This window comes from Gordionus sp. m RMFG-2023, chromosome 2 (assembly GCF_954871325.1).
Source record: "Gordionus sp. m RMFG-2023 chromosome 2, tfGorSpeb1-WG-v2, whole genome shotgun sequence".
In the NCBI taxonomy this organism is placed as follows: domain Eukaryota; kingdom Metazoa; phylum Nematomorpha; class Gordioida; order Chordodea; family Parachordodidae; genus Gordionus; species Gordionus sp. m RMFG-2023.
This window is the reverse complement of record NC_088776.1, coordinates 42,319,950-42,339,751: the sequence shown is the minus strand read 5'-3', so window position 1 is coordinate 42,339,751 and position 19,802 is coordinate 42,319,950. Positions and strand designations below refer to the sequence as shown.

At 26.6% G+C, this 19,802-nt stretch overlaps 2 protein-coding genes across 2 annotated transcripts; one reads left to right on the top strand and one right to left on the bottom strand.

Annotated features, from left to right (window-relative positions):
* Positions 1-600, bottom strand: LOC135924348 (uncharacterized). The gene has a single exon (XM_065459406.1). It carries the CDS (start codon positions 598-600, stop codon positions 1-3), a length of 600 nt encoding a protein of 199 aa, XP_065315478.1.
* Positions 601-15,612: 15,012 nt separating this feature from the next.
* On the top strand, positions 15,613-19,214 carry LOC135923983 (uncharacterized). Its single transcript, XM_065459022.1, has 2 exons — positions 15,613-16,755; positions 18,823-19,214. The coding sequence occupies exons 1-2, from the start codon at positions 15,649-15,651 to the stop codon at positions 19,159-19,161; spliced, it is 1,446 nt and encodes a 481-aa protein (XP_065315094.1). The 5' UTR covers positions 15,613-15,648; the 3' UTR covers positions 19,162-19,214.
* The last annotated feature ends 588 nt before the right edge of the window (positions 19,215-19,802 follow it).

The following is a 19,802-nucleotide window of genomic DNA, read 5'->3' as shown; positions in this document are numbered from 1 at the left end:
TTATAGGAAACTGGCGTCTTTTAAAGTAAATGGCAACTGAGAGTCACTTGGAGTTAGATCTATCCGTGGGAGAAAAACTCGAGAACCTTTATTAGTGCCTGTCAATACCTCAGCATCGATAAAATTAATATGTAAATGTCGTATGATTAAGCTAGTACCATTACAAAGCCCTTTGTTTGGGCTCAAGTTGCGTAAAAGCATAAGTATTGCACCAACCTTAAGTGTTAGCTTGTGAGGTGGCATACCGGATGGAGTTTGTGAATGAAAAAATTCTATTGGAAAATTCATTAAACCATCCTTATTATCGCTTTCAATGGAATCAGCACTATAATAATGTTTGATAGGGCCTGAAATTATATTAATGATATCGTTGTTGAGGGTAAGTGCAATTTTATTTTTGCTGGTTAATATTATTTTAGTAGAAAGATTATCAATATTAGCAATTTTGATAGTATTACCATACACACATTTTATTAATGAATCATTTTCAAGCAAATAAAATGGGATTTCAACTCTATTTGTAGGAAGATTAGAATTACTGCTTGAAAGACCTTCTAGTAACCAAGCATTGTAATCAACTTGCTCTGATGGAATAAGCATATTATCATTAAAATGTATTATTTTAAAATAACTCCATAAATCTTAACTTTTTATACACGACTCTATAATATCGACTTTGGAGCCTGGCATTACTGGTAAAGCCTGTCTAAAATCACCACCTAATAAAATACCTTTTCCTCCAAATGGGTGGGAATTTTGCATTATGTCCTAAAGTAATTGGTCAATGCATCGCAAAGCGTGTTTAGTCATCATTGTGGCCTCATTAATAATGATCAATTTGCTATTTTTTAGATCTAGTGTTTGCAAACTATGTAAATTCATATGGGATGTAGAGGTTTCAAAGATAAGCACAGGTAATTTAAATCGGCTATGGATGGTTTTTCCCCCCTATAAAAGAATAGAGGGTATTCCGGTTGATGCAAAAGGCAATACAATTTGATTATTTGCTCTTATATAACACATTAAGGTATTGTAAAGATAGGTTTTTCCTGAACCCCCAGGGCCATCCACGAAGAAATATCTTTCTGAAATATTTTCTAATTTAATCGCTTGTATAATTAAGTCAAAAGCATATTTTTGTAATCGGTTTAATTTCGATATACGCTCGATTGAATCGGCAGCTTCAACATGGGCATCATGATGTTGTTTTGGGGGAATTTTTGTAGGCGAATGAAAAACTTTTACAACATAAACCACGATCAAGAAAAACGTTTTCAATGTCCATTAAAGCCATGTTTATTACAATTACTTCTGAATATTGACGCAAATAATCTTCAATCATCGTAAATCTGAATTTATTCTAAAGATAAGCAGGATTTTCAGGCTGAAAAAAAATGCAGATAAAGGCAAAAGTACTACGAAGTTGTGACGGCAGATATACTGATCCCGCTTCTAAGCATGATTCTCATTCTTTATCATCTGATAACAAATTTATTTTAATAGCTGCTTCTTTAAAGGTATACTCATTAAAATTTCATTAATAGTTTTTAAATTATCAAAACTCGTAGCCCCGCAAACATGAAGTAGTTATAATCGAAGGAAAAAGGATCAAGATTTGGACTTAATATATTTATATTTATGAGATCACTACCATCAAATCGAAACTTTGATATCCAGTTTAAATGGGGGTTCACCATCATCATTAGTAAAAATCATAGCAACTTCATCTTCACACAGATTAAAGTATATATGGAGCTAGGTAAGTTGTTGTTCATTAAAAATGATTGCATTTTTAAGGGAGAGCAGATTGTTATTCCCCAATCGCTAAGAAAAGATATTCTAAATGTTCTTCATGAGGGACATATAGGTTTGTCTAGGATGATTGATATTATGGAAAGATATTTTTGGTGGCCCGGGGTTAAAAGAGACATCAAGGAAATGGTTTTTAGGTGTAATATGTGTTTGGTAAATGCTCCAAAATTACCAAGGGTTAGAAATAATCATTGGGTAGATCCGAGCAAACCCTGGTATCGTATTTTTATTGATTTTTTTGGACCCATTAAGAATTATTATGGATTAGTAATAATTGATGGGTACTCTCGATGGCTTGAGATTATCAAGGTTAAAAATATTACTACTAATACCACGATTATGGTATTAAATAATATTTTTTCTAGATTTGGTTATCCCGTAGAGTTGGTTTCTGATAATGGACCAGCTTTTAGGTCGTATGATTTTAAAAATTTTCTATTAAAAAAGGGTATAACACATATATTTACTCCTGCATACCGTCCGTCTTCAAATGGTATGGCTGAAAGAGCGGTACGCTCAGCTAAGGATATGATTTATAAATTAGGTGGTTGGGATGATAGGTTATTGGAAGAGGTGTTATTGAATTATCGCAATACCACTCATTCGACAACCAAAACTTCACCTGCGTTTAGATTATTCGGCAGGGAACTAAGATGGAAATGGAGTTTTTTGAAGGACAGTGACTGTGATATGCGACCTAAAATTAAAAGAATAAAGTTCAGAGAATTAACATTTGGCAATTCTGTTTTTGTCAAGAATGGCGTGTGGGGATTGTCATTGGGAGAATTAGTAACGTCATTTGGGAAATTCTGATAGATGATAAGTTTCTCTTTGTTCATATTGATCACATTAGAAATTATTAATAGGAATATATTGCATTATATTTTTACTTTTATATTGTTGGTTACAAATATTAAAGCAACATACATATTCTATCTTTCCTAGTTGTGATAATTTTGATTAATAAGTTACATTGTTAATATTGAAAATAATTTCCCCTTCCCAATTGTAATTGTTTATTATATTCCAAAAAAAAGGAAATAATGACAATAATTTCCCCTTCCCAATCGTAATTGTTTATTATATTCCAAAAAAAAGGAAATAATGACAATAATTTCCCCTTCCCAATTGTAATTGTTTATTATATTTCAAAAAATAAAATAAAATACAATAATTCCCTATTCCCAATTGTAGTTCCTACTATCCCCATATATATATTATTTGTTATATAATTCCTTGTTAATCTTAATGTAAGTATTGGGTATTATTTTAATAATGATATCATTGTAACATTAAATTTTAACCTTATTACGCATTTAACAGTATAAAAATACCTCCCGCATGCCAAGCGAACGTTTATTCCCTATAAATTGTAGTTTCTTTCATTTTTTATTTCAATATAATTAAATAATTTTCTTCATTATATTAATTTTATTCCAAATATATTTATTGTTTATTGGCCACCTATAGTGTGAATTGTACCTATCGATAGTGTAGTAATCTATACCTTTTGTAAGGGTAATTACATAAAAAACTATCATGTCAACTATGGTGCCATTTCCCCTTTATACATATATATTTTTTTATTCTTAAAAAATAAATCTAAATTACCTCTCGCATGCCAAAAGAGTTCTTTCCTTCCTTTGTACCATTTCGTATTTTCAAGATTTAAAATTTTATATATATATATTTTTTTTTTGGAGGTGGTGCATGTTGCATGTGCGCTATTATATTATTAAATACTTAAATAATTTATATTTAAAGTTCAGTTAAACTATTATATATTTAAAACACTTAAATAATTTATATTTAAAAGTTCAGTTGTATATCTCAAGGCAACAAAATATATATATAAATTAATATATATTTTCATTTTACTATCACTTGTTTTTCTTTGATATAATAACTTGTTTTTTTGTTTTAAATATTTTTAAAATAAATTATAAAATTATATTGGAATTCCTCAATCACACACTTTATTCTATTCTATTCGTATTCGTATATTATCCATTATTTTTTATAATCTTACATTTCACACATGGAGTTTAGAAAAATGGCACTATAAATTTATTTATAAACATAAAAGTTTTGAACATTTTTTCAATATTAAAAACTATTAACTAAGATAAAAACAAAGTTTTATAAAATTTTCATAATTGTTTCCTCGTGGACTAAATTATAATAACAGTGATAATTTCTTACTAAACCCAAAAGTTTTAGAACATTTTTGGTATTAAAATTTTAACTAGGCTTAAGACAAAATTTTAAATTTTTTTTATAATTTTGTTCCTCGTGGTAAAATATTGTGGAAGTGCCAATTTATTACTATATTCAAAAGTTTTAGAACATCTCTCTAGTATAAATAAGTTTAAACTACGCTTAAAATAAATTTTTAAAAAATTTTAGCATTTATTTTTTCCTCGTGGAGTAAAATATAATTGTAGTGCCCATTCATTACTAGACCCAAAGGTTCTTGAATATCTTTCTAATACATAATATTTAAAGGTTTAAAACAACATCTTAAAAAAATGCATATTTTTTCCCTCGTAGTAAAATATAGTGGAAGTGCCAATTTATTACTAGACCCAAAAGTTTTAGAACATTTCTTTAGTATGAAAAACTTTAAACTACCCTTAAAATAAATTTTTAAAAAATTTTAACATATTTTTTCCTCTTGGAGTAAAATATAATGGCAGTGCCAATTTATTACTAGACTCAGAGGTATTAGAACATCTTTTTAGTATCTAAAACGCTTAACTTAACTTAAAACAACGTTTTAAAAAATTTCCCACTTTCCTCGAGGAACACAATAAAATGGCATCCCAATTTATTATTAGACTTGATATTTTAGAACACGTTTTTACCATAAATAAAAAACTTTTAACATGGCTTAAAACAATATTTTAAAAAAAATCATAAATCTTTTTCCTCGTGGAGTAAAAATAATGATAGTGCCAATTTATTACTAGACCTTATGGATATCTTTCCTATATCAAAAACTTTTAACGAAGCTTAAACAAAATTTAAAAAAATTTCATAATTATTTTTCCTCGTGGGGTAAAATATAATTATAGTGCCAATTTATTACTAACCCAAAAGTTTAATAACATCTTTTTAATATCAAAAACCATAAACTAGGCTTAAATTTTTTTTTTAATTTTCACATTTATTGTTTCCTCGTGGAGTATAATATAATGGCAGTGTCCATTTATTACTAGTCCCAAAGGTTTTAGAACATCATTCTAGTATCTAAAACTTTTAACTAGGCTTAAGATATGTTTTAAAAAAATTTTACAATTTATTTTTTCCTCGTGGAATAAGATATAATAACAGTGACAATTTATTACTAGAACCAAAGATTTTTGAACATCTTTCTAATATCAAAAACATTGAACCCGGATTAAAACAAACTGGTTTAATTTTCAATATATATTTTTTTGACCCAGTTAGCCAACCCAGCAGGCCAACCCAGTAGGCCGACCCAGCAAGCCGATCAGATGGGTCGGCTCATGAGACCTTATGGGTCGGGTCTGATCTATGGCTAAATCGGTTTGCTCGGGTTTAGGGTCGTTTTTTTCGGCTCAAACCTTGCTGGGTTTTCGGCCAAGCCGACCTGACCAGGCAATTTAACAATACTACCAGGCGCGTAACCAATCATCGCAAATTTGACTGTTTTCATAAATATCATTTTAAGCTAATAAAAATTTTACTCCCCCCTTCCACCCCCTCCCCCCCAAATCAAAATTTTACAAATATTTGAATATCGATTTTCCAACATAAAACTTTTTTTTTAAAATAAATTTTTTTTAAATTTCCTTTCCTTGTGAGTACATTAACATGATTCAAAAATATTAATAAAAAATGGAGAAATTTTTAGTCAAAGACAAAGATATTGAAATCAAACGGTATATAATTTATTATTAAATATGAAATTCAAAATTATTAGTTAGTGAGTTAGAATTTATTTTTAATAATATTTTAATTATTAATAAATAAATATCTAATTTTATATTTTTCATTTTTCTTTTGAACAGAAGATATACAAAATTTAAATATGTCTGAGCATGTTGGCTCAATTTCCCGATATTTTGAAGTTATTTTATATTCTTGCATGTTTGCCTATTACAACATGCACGAATGAAAGGACATTTTCAAACTTGAGAAGGCTGAAGATATTTTTACGAAGTACTACTTCAGAATCTTGGCTAAATGTATTAGCTATGTTAAATATTCATAGAGATTTAGTTCCAACGACTAACGAAATTCTATATGAATTGGCAACATCCTCACGAAAATTAAAAATTACATTATAGTTTTAGTGTTTAATAAAATTTTTGATAATATTGTATTTGATAGAAGTTATAAAAACTTGCTTTTTAAATTATTTTCTAGTCAATATTTTGTTCAGTGTGCACAATAAAAAAAAATTTTATTCTATTTATATTGTATGAGAATTTAAGCTGAGGCTAGTTTTTAAAGCAAATTTTAAAATAAAATAACATTAAACTTTATTTCAACTTTACATTTAAAAAACTTTTTTTAAATATAACATACCCAACTTAAAATAATAAAAAATAGGCTTGTAATATCGATATGCACAAATTAGTAAATAAAAGTTAAAAATTAATTTAATAGAAAAGCTAAAACATTAGACCCGGCCGAAGGCCGGGCAAAAGCTGGCCGAAGGCTCTCTTCCCCCCCCCCCCCATAAGAAAATCCTGGATACGCCATTGAGGCACAGCATTGCTGACTAATGGGAGCTCTGGTATATAATGTTATTATTAAATAAAGAATCAGAATTTTCTTATTTACTCAAAGAATGAATCAGAAATTTTCCTATCTTATGATTATACAATAATTAAGATTTTTTTACACGGAAACAATATTTCTTTGATGGATGAATAATATATTTTACCTTTATTAGATGATGGATGAATAAGAAATTTTCCTATCTTATTATCATCCAATAATTAAGATTTTTTAATGTTATACATATATTTGCAATTTGAAACCTAAAAGATTTATTCTTGCTAGATGAAGATTTTGGCTAACTTAAACCCGCCTATTCTGTGGATAGATTGAAAGATATAGTGTTGGTGAGTGGGTAGGTTAAAAAATATTTTTAAAACAATTGCCAGGTAAACATGAAATATATAAATGGATTTTTTTTAAATCTAATATATAGATAAGCTAAAGAAAATCCTTAAATTTGTTATTATATTCACAGAAAGATTTTATGTTTTTTAAAAATTTATATTTGAAATAAATAAATATAAAAAATTCTTTTTCATTGTTAATCTATTTTCATTTTATATTTGGATATAATATAGATCTAATCTTAAGCTTGATAAAAGAAATAAATATTATTATTTCTTAAACCTAGATTAAAGATGATGAGGATAATTATAATTTGTGCCAAAATTTTTTAAAAAAAGCTTACTTTTTTTAAATTTCAAATATAAAATTAAAAAATAACTTATCCATCATATAATCATGATAATTCATAATATGAAGGCATTTTTTGACTGATTGGGGTTTGTGAGATCCCACCAGATTTTTTTATATTTGACTGTATTAGTGTAATTTTTTTTTTTATATTGAAGAATAAAAAACTACTCAACCGAAATATATGAAATTTGGAATATAGATTCTAAGATATATTTGATGAAGCTACTGAAGAATCCAGATTATAATATTTAACCGTTTTTATGTAATATCATTTCTAGCATGCCTGGGGTTTCATTTACCCCACCAGAGTATTGATGGGTCAAAAATATATTTAAAAAAAAAACAAATAAGATTATATAGAAAAACTAAAAAATATTAAAAAAATATCACTCTAGAGAGGAGTGATTGCTTAAAGAATTGAACCGGCAGCTTTAGAGAGAAATCTACTGACAACGATAAAATCATTCTGTCCCTGTGATCTGTCTCATTTTTTTCTATGCTTGATAAAATTGAGGCCTCAGTTCTGAACATGCCTAAGATATTGGTAACGATTGATATGAACATGTTGGGGAGGCCAGCATATTTCTTTCTTTAAGAATCTCTGCCTTTTTGATAGAAAATAGAGGTTAGACTAATAAAAATATTATTTTAAATTTAAATAAAAATGTATATCAATCATAATTTTGTGTATAAACTATATAAATTCTATAAATTAATACTATATTTAAATTATTTATTTATTGATATTCATTTTGCATAATGTGTCGAGATGGATTGTATAATACACTAAATTTTTTTCAGGATTTTATCCAATAAGCTATCTAGATTATAGAAAAATATCTAATTAAAGAGGTATGTGTAGATAATCATTCTATGTCAAATCAACAGAAAGGGGACGTTTTTAGTCAATTTATCTCAATTTATATAATTATTGTGAATAATATATGAGTTGTAATTAGAACAAAAATGGAATTTGAGCCAATTTTATATAGCCCGAGAATAGATTAAAGGTTAAAAATCTAGTTTCACTTCTTTCAAATATCAAATAATAATGTCAAATTTGATACTCATACAGTCAATTAGAAATTAAAAAAAAAACAAAGACCTGCAATTTAAAAAAAAAGGTGTATAATATTTATTAACTGATTACTAAATATATCATTCAATAATTTACGTTGAAAACGAAATACAAAAATTAGAGTAAACAATATATCTATAAATATATAGATGGCACTAAATATTAATGTTTCATACAATAAGGGGCTTTTTTAAATATTGTAAGGCTATATAATCAATTTATGTTTAATTAATATCTTGAGCATTAATCTATATTTTAATTTTTTTATGTGGTGAGCTAGAGTTAGAATAAATTTATTGGGGGGGGGGGAGTTATCTATTAAATTTTTATATTAATTGGGTAAAATATATTTCTATAAAAAAATTATTTAATACTTTTATAGACCTATTTATAATACAATGATATTGCTAAACATCGGTCAAATTTATTGCATATGATATGATCATAATATTATTTTTCAAATAAAACAGATAATTTTTCTTTAAATGTAATTGGAAAGGCTAAACATTCTCTGCAAACTCATATTCATGCCAAACAATATACTATAATAATGCATTCCTTGTAAATGAGGGGGCTGACCCTTTTAAATTACATTTAAAAGAGCAGAAAATTATACAGAAATTAGCTTTATTTGAAAATAATACTATGGTCATATGCATTATATAAATTTGGTCAATGTTTAGAAATATTATTGTATTTGAATAGGTCTATAATAAAAGTATTAAATTATTTTTAGCAGCAATATATTCTGCTCCAATTCATCTAAAATTTAATAAATAACCCAACCCCCACCCCCTCCTCCAAAAAATTTATCCTATCTCTAACTTGCCCTTTTAAATGCCTACCCTTCCCCATAAAAATTAGAAAGCACACTACACCCCTTCCTTTCTATCGGCCCCTACAATGGGGGAGGAGGGGGTCCGTATCACTGCTTCTATTTTAAATTTAATTCTTTTATCGTTTTAGTACACCCATCCATAAACAAGTGATTTCTGGTTTATGATATCTGACTCGACCTCGTAATTCCGTTAATACACATAAAATTAAATAATAAGTGGGGGGTCTTATTATTAAATTTTAATATATTTTGGTCGATGTTTAGCAAGTTAGGTTGTTATCCGAAATTTTTTGTCATAAAATTATTTTTCTAATTTCAAAATATGTCCATAAGTATTTTTTAAAAAAAATACAAATGCTTAATTAATAATTGCACATGGCATAATATTAAGAGATCATAAATGGTCAGACCACATTAGAAAAGACTGGTGGGCTTAATTTAACATATAAAGAAAAGCTTTGAAATAGTAGCTTTTAAGAATATTCTCAAAATTGGACGAATAGCAAAGTAATTTTTTTATTAATTATTTAATTGTTTATACTTATCTTATAAAAACCTTTTTTAACTTCTTCTTCTTCTGATGATGATAATTCCAAGACTTATAATTCAGACTGGAGAAACTATTCGTTTATTTTACCTTACGTCTACTTTAAAATTTTTCTCCTTTCTCTTAACAATTTTATGTAAATATTTATTAACCATTACTGCCGAAAGGGTCAAGAGTAAAATTAAAATAATTAAAACAAGACTTCGGAGTACCATGAAAGATCTATTTCTTAATAGTTTCATCATTTGATCAATGGAAAAAATTTATTTAAACAATTAATTGATGAAATTATAAATTCTTTAGCCTTCTCTTTCCCTAATTTGTCTAAATTATTAATTTAAAAATAATATTTTTAAAGTATATATTTTTTTACATCTTATTTATATTATATATTAAAGATTAAAGATTGAAGCAATAAAAATTATTTTTGAAATTTATGGGTGTCAAAAAATAATTAACTATTTTTTCGAGGAGGGGGGTGGTACCTTTTTTGGAGGAATAGGGGGGGGGGGTTCTGCTTCCATCGCTCAAAAAGTGTAGGGCCGCCCCTCTTCCCTGTAGATGTTGTATTCATTTTAAATGTATTTGTTTATCATTATGGAAACTAAAAAATATGTAATTAACAAATTGGATGACAAAATAATTGTTGTAGTGTTGCAATGCAACAGTAAATACTTTATTTTAAATGATCGAGTGCAAATTGGTTTTTTTTATAGCAAGCGTTAAAATTAATTTATAAAACGCAAACTGGTTTGCTTTTTCCTGTCAAAATTTTAAAATGGATACCCAATTGTAAATATAATTTATTTCATATATTAACTGATTATGGGATGACAAAATCATATTAAAATTGCACGCTTCAATTTAACCAAGGGATGTGTTATGGTTATTTTTTATTAAAACGTATTGCAAATGCTTCATTTGTTTGAACTATTAAGCGTTAAAAGTAATTTTAATTATGAATCTGACTATAGAATGTGGAGCGCTTGCAGTGCAGGAAAATGTTAGGATAAAAGGAATTTATATAAAATTATAAACCCAATTTATTACAGGAATTAGAAATGGTACTTGATTTAAGGTTGTGGGATAAATAGAGGGTTCAAAGGCCAAGGGACTGAGTTGAGCAAAACTGTTTAGTTAAGTATTAACTGTTGGAGCTAAACTATCGCATCTATATGGAAAAGGCGATGTAATTTGATATTGATTCAAAAGATCTTTAATTCTGAATATCTCAGGTGTAGGGATTAGCTGTAGAACAAGAATATTTGGTATTGATTTTATTTTATGGTAGTAGTAAGAATATAATGATGTTGCTAATTTAATTTAATAATGATAAACTTCCAATTTTAAAGTAAAATAAAATTTCTTAAAAATATACAAGTCAAAATCTAATTTATCAATATTATTGATCTTTATATAAGTAATTTTGTATTTCTTCTTAATATGAAAGTAAATTATATGTTTTTTATATATAACAAAATATCGCCTCATAAATAAATAAAAAGACTTAAAATTTAAAAAGAAAAAATTTATAGTTTTTATTATTTGTTAATAGTCAGATCTCTTTTAATTTATTCGTCAGAATAAAATCAACGATAAACATCATAATCGTATCAATTATTGGATTCAAAAAGAATATAATTCAAGTGATAAACTACCCCTCAAAAATAAATACATACCCCCCCCCCCCCACACACAAATAATATACCCCCCCCCCCCAAAAAAAAAAAATTAATACCTACCCCCAAAATGCCAATATATTTTGGAGACATTTGTCTCCTACCCACCCCGGCCATGTAGACACTGCATGTTCTTAATAAAAACTCTTTTACATTCATTTTTCTTATATTTGGCAATTGAGTATTGATTATTTTATAATATATGAAGGGATTACCATTTGATAAAAAAACGTGTAATTCCTAATGTGAATACAACGCCGCATAATGCGGCCATTTATTTAGAGGGAAAGTTGTAGATTTTTGAGGGGGTTTTGCTTCCAGTGAATACCGTGCCATGCAGACGCTGCCTAGAAGGATCGATTAACAAACCTAAATATTTTACAAAAGAATGATTTTGTCATTTTAATCGTTTAATTTCCTAAAAAATAAACAAATGGCGTTATTATTATCGACTTCCTTCTAACATAATATAAATCAAGCTTGAGTGTTGAATTTAGTATCAGTACATGTTTTAAATTCAGTGGGTTTGCATTTTAATGTTTAGAATCCAATGAAGAAAAACGAAATCAATATTCACTCATGTAAGATTAAAATATGGGAGAAGCATTGCGCTATTATGTATTCATCTCAGTATATTAATGTAAATTTTAAATATAAATTATTACATCAAAGTATAAATAACTTATGGTTAAAAAATAAATAGGATCATAGGCGTAGCCGGGGGGTGGGCAAGGGGAAATCCCCCCTTCAGAAATTTATCACTTTTTGTGAATATCATTTTAAGCTAATAAAAAATATCCCCCTTAGTCTTTCTCCCACTCCCTGACCCTCAAAAATGTATACATATATCTTAAACAATAATTTGAAAGAAAGAATGTAAAAGTTGACATTTTTTTATAAAATTATACATCATAATTTATACAATTTTGGGAAAAAGCATTTCTATATATATAAAGTAGTGCTGTAAACATTTCTAGAAAAATCGAACGCGTTCGCGTTCAACGTTCATTGACAAAAATCGAACGCGTTCACGTTCAAGTTCATGTTCAAAAAAAGGAACACGTTCACGAACGCGTTCACGTTCATAAAACCGTTCAAAATTTTATGATAAATTTTTTTAATGCTCATCGATGAATTACAAAGTTTATAATTATTTTTATTCTAAAGTTTCTAGTATATTTATTTATAAAAATTTTTTTTTATTAAATTTTAATAACAATGGTTTTCAAAATATTTATCTGATAGACAAGAACACTTGGCAGTTAATACTGCATTAGTTATACTAAAAACGCGCTCTACAGGGGCAGATGAGAGGATTGTGGTATTATACTTAATAAACAGCTCTTTTAACGTGGATAAATAATTAAAAACATAGTTTTGTTATTTGCAAAAAATTGAGATAAGTTATCCTCCTCCAATTCATTCTCTACTCTCGACAAAAAAAAGGATATCTCGAAATTAACAGTTCTCTAGGGTTTTCATGGCATTTTTTTCAATGACGCTATAAGTTTATTTTTAATAGGTTCGTTCTGTGGAAGTTTTATCCATGGCCATTGAAGTTTGAATGCTGGATGTATAATTGCAGAAAGAACATATTGATCCTTATATATATGTTCAAATCTTTAAAAAATAAATATGTAATTAATTGAGAGTAATAGGTTTAATACCTTTTATTAATCCCATTTAATACGGCGTCCATCAATGGTTGACCATATTTGAGGCCACTAATATTTTTAATTTTAAAATAACTATCGTTATTGTTGGGGTCAAGTATCCCAAATACATTATTTCTTCAAATTTAATGATTTAATTTAGATATATCATATCATATAAAATCAAATAATTAATATTAAAATCAAATGTCGTTTAAATTGGAACCTGAAGATTTTGACAATATAATACTTTTTGGCCACATTTTACATTTGGCAAGCATTGGATTAGTTCCTTCAATATAAGATGTTAATGTAAAACATTTATCATATTTGGCCATGGTAATGATAATTCATCTGATTTTGGATTTTCAGAATTAGATGATGAGGATTAAATAATAATATCCATGCTTATGCTATTAAAAAAAATTGAAATGTGAAAAGGAAATACACAACCGATTAAAAAAATATAAATAATACTTTTTTCAAAAAAATTCAAAAATATTAAATTTTTCAAATAAATAAAAATAAAAATATTTTTAAAATTGAATAAACGATAAATTCAAACGCACTCGTCATAAAAAAGGAACGCGTTCACGTTCAAAGTTCGTCAAAAATAAAAGGAACGCCATTCGTCATTTTTTCAAAAAAACGAACTTCGTTCACGAATGTGTTCATTAACGCGTTCGTTTACAACACTAATATAAAGTGAACCAAAAATGTTTTTTAATAAATGGAATGTAAGCCAAAGATAAGTCTTAAGACAAAAGTGTAATGTATTTTAATTATTAATAATAGATCCATAAAATTACTAAATAACATAGTTTATCAATAATTTTTTATAAAGTGAGTAATTTTAATTTATTTATCTTAATAAAAGTAAAATATAATTATAAAACTATTGATAAAATTAAATCATATAAACAAAAAAATTAAAGCACAATACAAACAGTGGAATATTATATGTCGTAGATTTACAGTATAAATAATTTTATCAATTATCATATGACAATCAAGTAATTTTTACCAATATAGCGAATTATATATTTTACAGAAAACTATAAAATATTGATAAGGACATCAAAAAATATCTTTTAAAGACATTGTGGGATTAATAATATAAGATTAATTTTTAATTTGAAATAAATAGATGGCGTTAAATAATTAAATGCTAATAGTTGTTATATTTATTATCAAGAGCATTGATTAGTAAAATTTGTTAAAATATTAGCTGTAATATATTTTCTAACTGTCAAATATGCCTGTAAGAGTGGAATTTTACCTAGTATTTTGTAATCAATTCTATATAATAGAGGAATATCAACTATATGTCTACTTACTTTTTATAAATGAATTTCTTATATTTATTTGGAATAAATTATTACCATGCATATTAATATATATACAAGTAATTTTTTATATTTTATATAAACTAATAAAACTATATTTGATATTTGTTCTAGGCTTATTTTTTTTATTAAAATTCCTCCTATCTTGTAAAAATATTTTATAACTATATGTAGACTAAGATAACCCGGCCGAAGGCCCGGCAAAAGCGGGCCGAAAGCTCGCCAAAAGGGAGTCTGGGGGCAAAGTCCCTAGTAATTTGTTAATCCCCCCCCCCCCCCGAAAATCATGGCTACGCCTATGGGATGATAGAAAATATTTAATGTATTATCTATATTAAATATTTTGTATTTTAATTAGTGTAATAAATATTTTTAAAATTGAAATTAAAAACATATTCTCTTTCTAAGTTAAACAGAAGTTAATAAATTTTATTTGGGCCTGCTATATAATTAACAAGTAGGTCTTTATAAACCATAACAAGCAAAAGCTTTATAAAAATATTTTTTAATTTAATTTTGGAAACAAGAGATTCCAGGTTCTATTTTACCTTTTTGATCTCATTTAGAAAACTGTTAATTAAAATTAATATTATATTTAGAAAAAAAAATAGTTTCTAAATTAGCTTGTCAATTTAGATGAAAAATAAAAAAATAATAATTTAACACAAAATAAAGCAGTTTAAATAAATATAAGGAAAGTATATTTAGCTCATTAAAAAAAATTAATATTTTTATGTTATTTTTTATTTAAATTATAGGTAAAATAAATAGTGATAAATTACTATTTATTCTGTTATTTTTTTATAATTAGTGTTTAAATTAAACTTTAGTTTGATATTGATAATATTCAATTTTCGACTCGTATTATTAAATTAATATAGCAGCTTAATTTTAAAAATAATTCCCCCCCCCCCCTTAAAAAATCCTGGCTACGCCTATGGTCCATATTATATAAATAGGTTAAAAGAAGATATAATTGTCAATATTATTTATAAAAAATTATTAGACAGAGAAATATCTTGTGGTAATATTAAACAGGTTCTGCGGAGGAACATGAACTAGCCATATGAATCTATATAATTATTACCGACATCTAATTCTGGATTATGAACCGACTTAATTATCATTGGCATATTTATATCCAACTTTTCACAAATCATTAACCATATGACGGTCAATAATAATGGTAGATCTCGTTTCATCTTTTTTATAGGAATTTGATAATTCTTTAAAAAATATTAAAAACATATGAGCAGTCAAATTCAAATTTACGAATATATAAATAAATGTATTTATGATATAGGCAATAGTATTAATGAAGATACGAATATATATTTTTCAAGTTGTAAAGCCCCAGTTAACATAGCATTGATAAAATATTGGGGGAAAATAGATGAAAATTTAAATTTTCCTATAAATGATTCCTTGAGTATTACCTTAGATTTAAATGATCTATATACTCAAACATCTATTGCAATGAGCAAAATGTTTATAGAAGATAGATTATGGATTAATGATAATGAAATTGATTTAAAAAATTGTAAAGATGGTAAGGTGTATAGAGTTAATAGAATTTTATACATTTTTAGATCATCTATTGATTGGGAAAAATTATGTATCATCAAAAAAGATTGGAAGATTAGGATATGCTCCAAAAATAACTTTCCAACGTCTGCTGGATTGGCTTCTTCTGCTTCTGGATTTTCTGCCATGGTTACATGTTTAGCAAGATTATTCTTTGAATCTGATAAATATAGTGACAATGATTCTAATGTGGATTCTAAATATTCAAATGGACTAGATAATTTTTTTACTCAGCATAAAATTAAAGAATTTTCAGCTATATCACGATTAGGATCAGGTAGTTCATGCAGAAGTTTATTTGGGGGATTTGTTAAATGGGTAAATTATAATTATAATAACAATTTTGTTAGTCAAGCAGAGCCAGTTGATACTACTAAGGAAAATTTTCTAATTCACAATATGAAGGTTCTGATTTTAGTAACTAATGCATCCCAAAAACATATAGATAGTACAAAAGGTATGAAATTAAGTGTCAAGACCAGTCAACTTCTTAATTATAGATCTCAATATATAGTACCAGATAGAATGAAAGATGTTGAAAAATTGGTTTTGGCTCATGATGAATACAAAAATTGTGAGCATAGTTTTTCTAAATTATGTGAAGTGATAATGAAGGAGAGTAATCAGTTACAAGCAGTATGTAGAGATACATATCCACCCATTATTTATTCAAATGAAGTATCAGATTTAATTATTAATTTTGTTATTGCTTATAATAAAGCATTCACTAATTTCTTTCAGGAGGAAAATGCTGGTCATAATAAAATAAAAGTAAATGTTAACTTATATAATTCTTTTAAGTGATTAAAATATGGTTGATATTTGAACCTATAATTATTAATTATTGTGTATAAAACTTATATTATTCTTATTCAAACTGGAAAAAATGTTGATCATCATAAGATAATTGGCTAGCATTTATTTATCCATATTTTATTCAAAAAATATTAATTTTATTCAAAATATTAATTTTAATTTTTTTATAGTAAAATAGCTTTTACAATTTGAATGTTTCTATTAAGTTTTTTAGTTCAAATTATATATTTGAAATGGTATTGTTAATTGGCATTTAAAAAAATATCAATTAAATTTAAACAATAAGGCTTTTTTTATAAAACAATTCTAAACATTTCTACTCAATTTGTAAATACTATAATAATGTAATGTCACTATATTATTATAAATTTAAACAGAACATTCTGCACCTAAGGTTCTGTAAAGTGCCTTCATTGAAGTGTGCACAGCATGCCATTATTTTTTTCTCTTGTGTTCTTTTTCTGCTCTCAAGTTATAAAGCTATATTTATATTTCCTATTTGATTTGTCACCATATTTATTCAATTTCAATTATTTCAATCATAAATTATGTCCCCTCCACCATAAAAAATTAAAGGCATGATTTAGGTACACCTATATACAATGTAAAAGAGTCTAACAATTGCAATTTTTCAGTATAAAATTTTTAGTAAATTTTTTTATAGCATTTAAATAGATTTGCTAGTAAATATATTTTTCAGTGAACATAAATTTTTTTCTTTATTCTTTTGCTTATATTCCATTAAGAGTACAATATTTAAATTAATTGACCAGTATAATAAACTCCTTATAATTAATTATATCTAATTATGATTTGATATAAAAATATAAATTATAATTTTTCTAAAATGGCTAGTTTTACAAAATTAAAATATAAATATTACCTTTCCTAATATCTAGTGTTACGTAATCGGCTAAAGATCTCGCTAAGCCTAATTAAGCTTATACTAAAAATCGGCCAAACCTAATTATACTTATCCAAAAAATAGGCGAAAATTTCAAGGAGTTCAGCTAATATTCTGTCAGCCTTATGCCTTAATTATAACTTATATTTTCATATAATTATTTTATCTATATTTATTACATAATGCTGACTGGCGATTAACCAAGCTCTTTAGCAGATTCCTAATTTTTGAATAATTCGTTTTAACCGTTTTTAGGTTTAAGATTTTTAGATTCAGCCTAATTAGGTTTAACCGAGTTTTTCACTTAAATATTTTGCTAAGCCTGTTTGGAGTCGGCTAAAATTAGCCGATTACGCAACATTTAATTTCTATCAATATTTTCTTCGAGATTTTCGAGAATACATAAGAAATATGCCCAGTTTTTTGTCTTTTTGAATTTTGCGTGTTAAATCTTAAAACTTAAAAATAAACTAAAATAATTTTAAAATATGCAGTTTATCTAAGCATTTACTGTTTAGTCAAACCACATATAACCCTACCCGTTTACCTTACTTACCCCCACCTCGCCCATGAGATTGATTTCAAAATGATTATTTTACCCTATGATGGGGACAGATCTTGATCGTCTGAACATCAGTCGGTATGAGAAATTTGTAAAATGACACTTTTCTTAGGTTAAGATACTAATATCGCTAGTCAATTTTATTATTAATTATAAAAAAATGTTTTTTTTTTACTAAGCAAGTTTTATTATACTGGTTAAATATTCATTTTAGGTAAAAAAAAAAATTAAAAAATACAGTGAATTTTATACAAATACTGAATGTTTTAATTATTCGTCCAAGTTAATAAAATAAATATTTTTATTATTTCTATTATAACTCTTTTATACAAATTAAAAGTTTTATTCTTTTGTTTTATGCCCTTATTTGAAATCTTAACTTTACAAACTTTGTTATAATTCCTGGTGCTAAATTTGATAACTTTTTATTCGATGTGATTCATTTTGGACTCATTTTTGAAGTTCTCATAAGTTTTTCTATTGTGGAATCATCTATTAAAAAATAAAATATATATTAAATAAGACTTCTATAAAATATTTTATTGTTTTATTACAGGTTGCCTACTCCTTTGATGCCGGCTCTAACGCGTTTATATTTATCGACGAATCTCACCTACAGACATTTTGCATTCTTTTAGAAAAACATTTTATGTTATCTCAATCCGCCTCTGAAACTCTTACATATTTATCTCGCTCATTTGATTTAATGGGTTACAATAATTTATCAAAGAAGGAATGGAATAATTATCTCGAAGTCAATTTTTCATTTCTATTTAACCATGAAAAATTGGCTATTCCAATACAATCCATCATTCTTACGAAGCCCGGTTCTGGCCCAATTTATATTAATGATCCCGAAGAATGTTTATTAGATTCTCAAGGATTTCCCAAATAAAGGATTTTTTTGATATTTTGCTCAATTTGTTATAATAATTTATGGTTGATAAAAATTTGATACAATAATTGTGATTTTAATTGTTATGAATGAATAATAAAAATCCATAGTTATTAATAGGGCCTGCTGAATGGGGAGGGGGGGGGCAAAGTGGAAGATTTCCCATGCCGGTATGATTTTGATTTTTTGAGAGCGGCGATTTGAAAATTAAAAATTAATTTTTTTAAAATTTAATGATTCATCTTTGATTTGTTTAGCATGTTTATATTATTAATGCAACAATGGGCAACAGTTGATATTATCATCGTAGTTTTTTTTTATTTATTTATTCCAACTCATTCAAAAACTAAAAAAAAATCCCTATTTTAAATAGTTTTAAAAACAGGGGTTCCAATAGAAATAGGAAAGGGGTTTTATTTTTATTAAAGATAAAAGAGTTCAATTGAGTTTTTTAAATACTCTTTATATTACTCTTAACCAATAGGTCATCCAGCGTAGGAATAACGTGATGATCATATAATAGACGGGGATTTAAACTCACCTTGAAATCTGCGCAAATACGAATCTCGCCATTGTTTTTCCTGACATTTACTGTTGGGGTTGCCCATGGCACCCTAGTTATAGAGGAATCGATGGGCTCC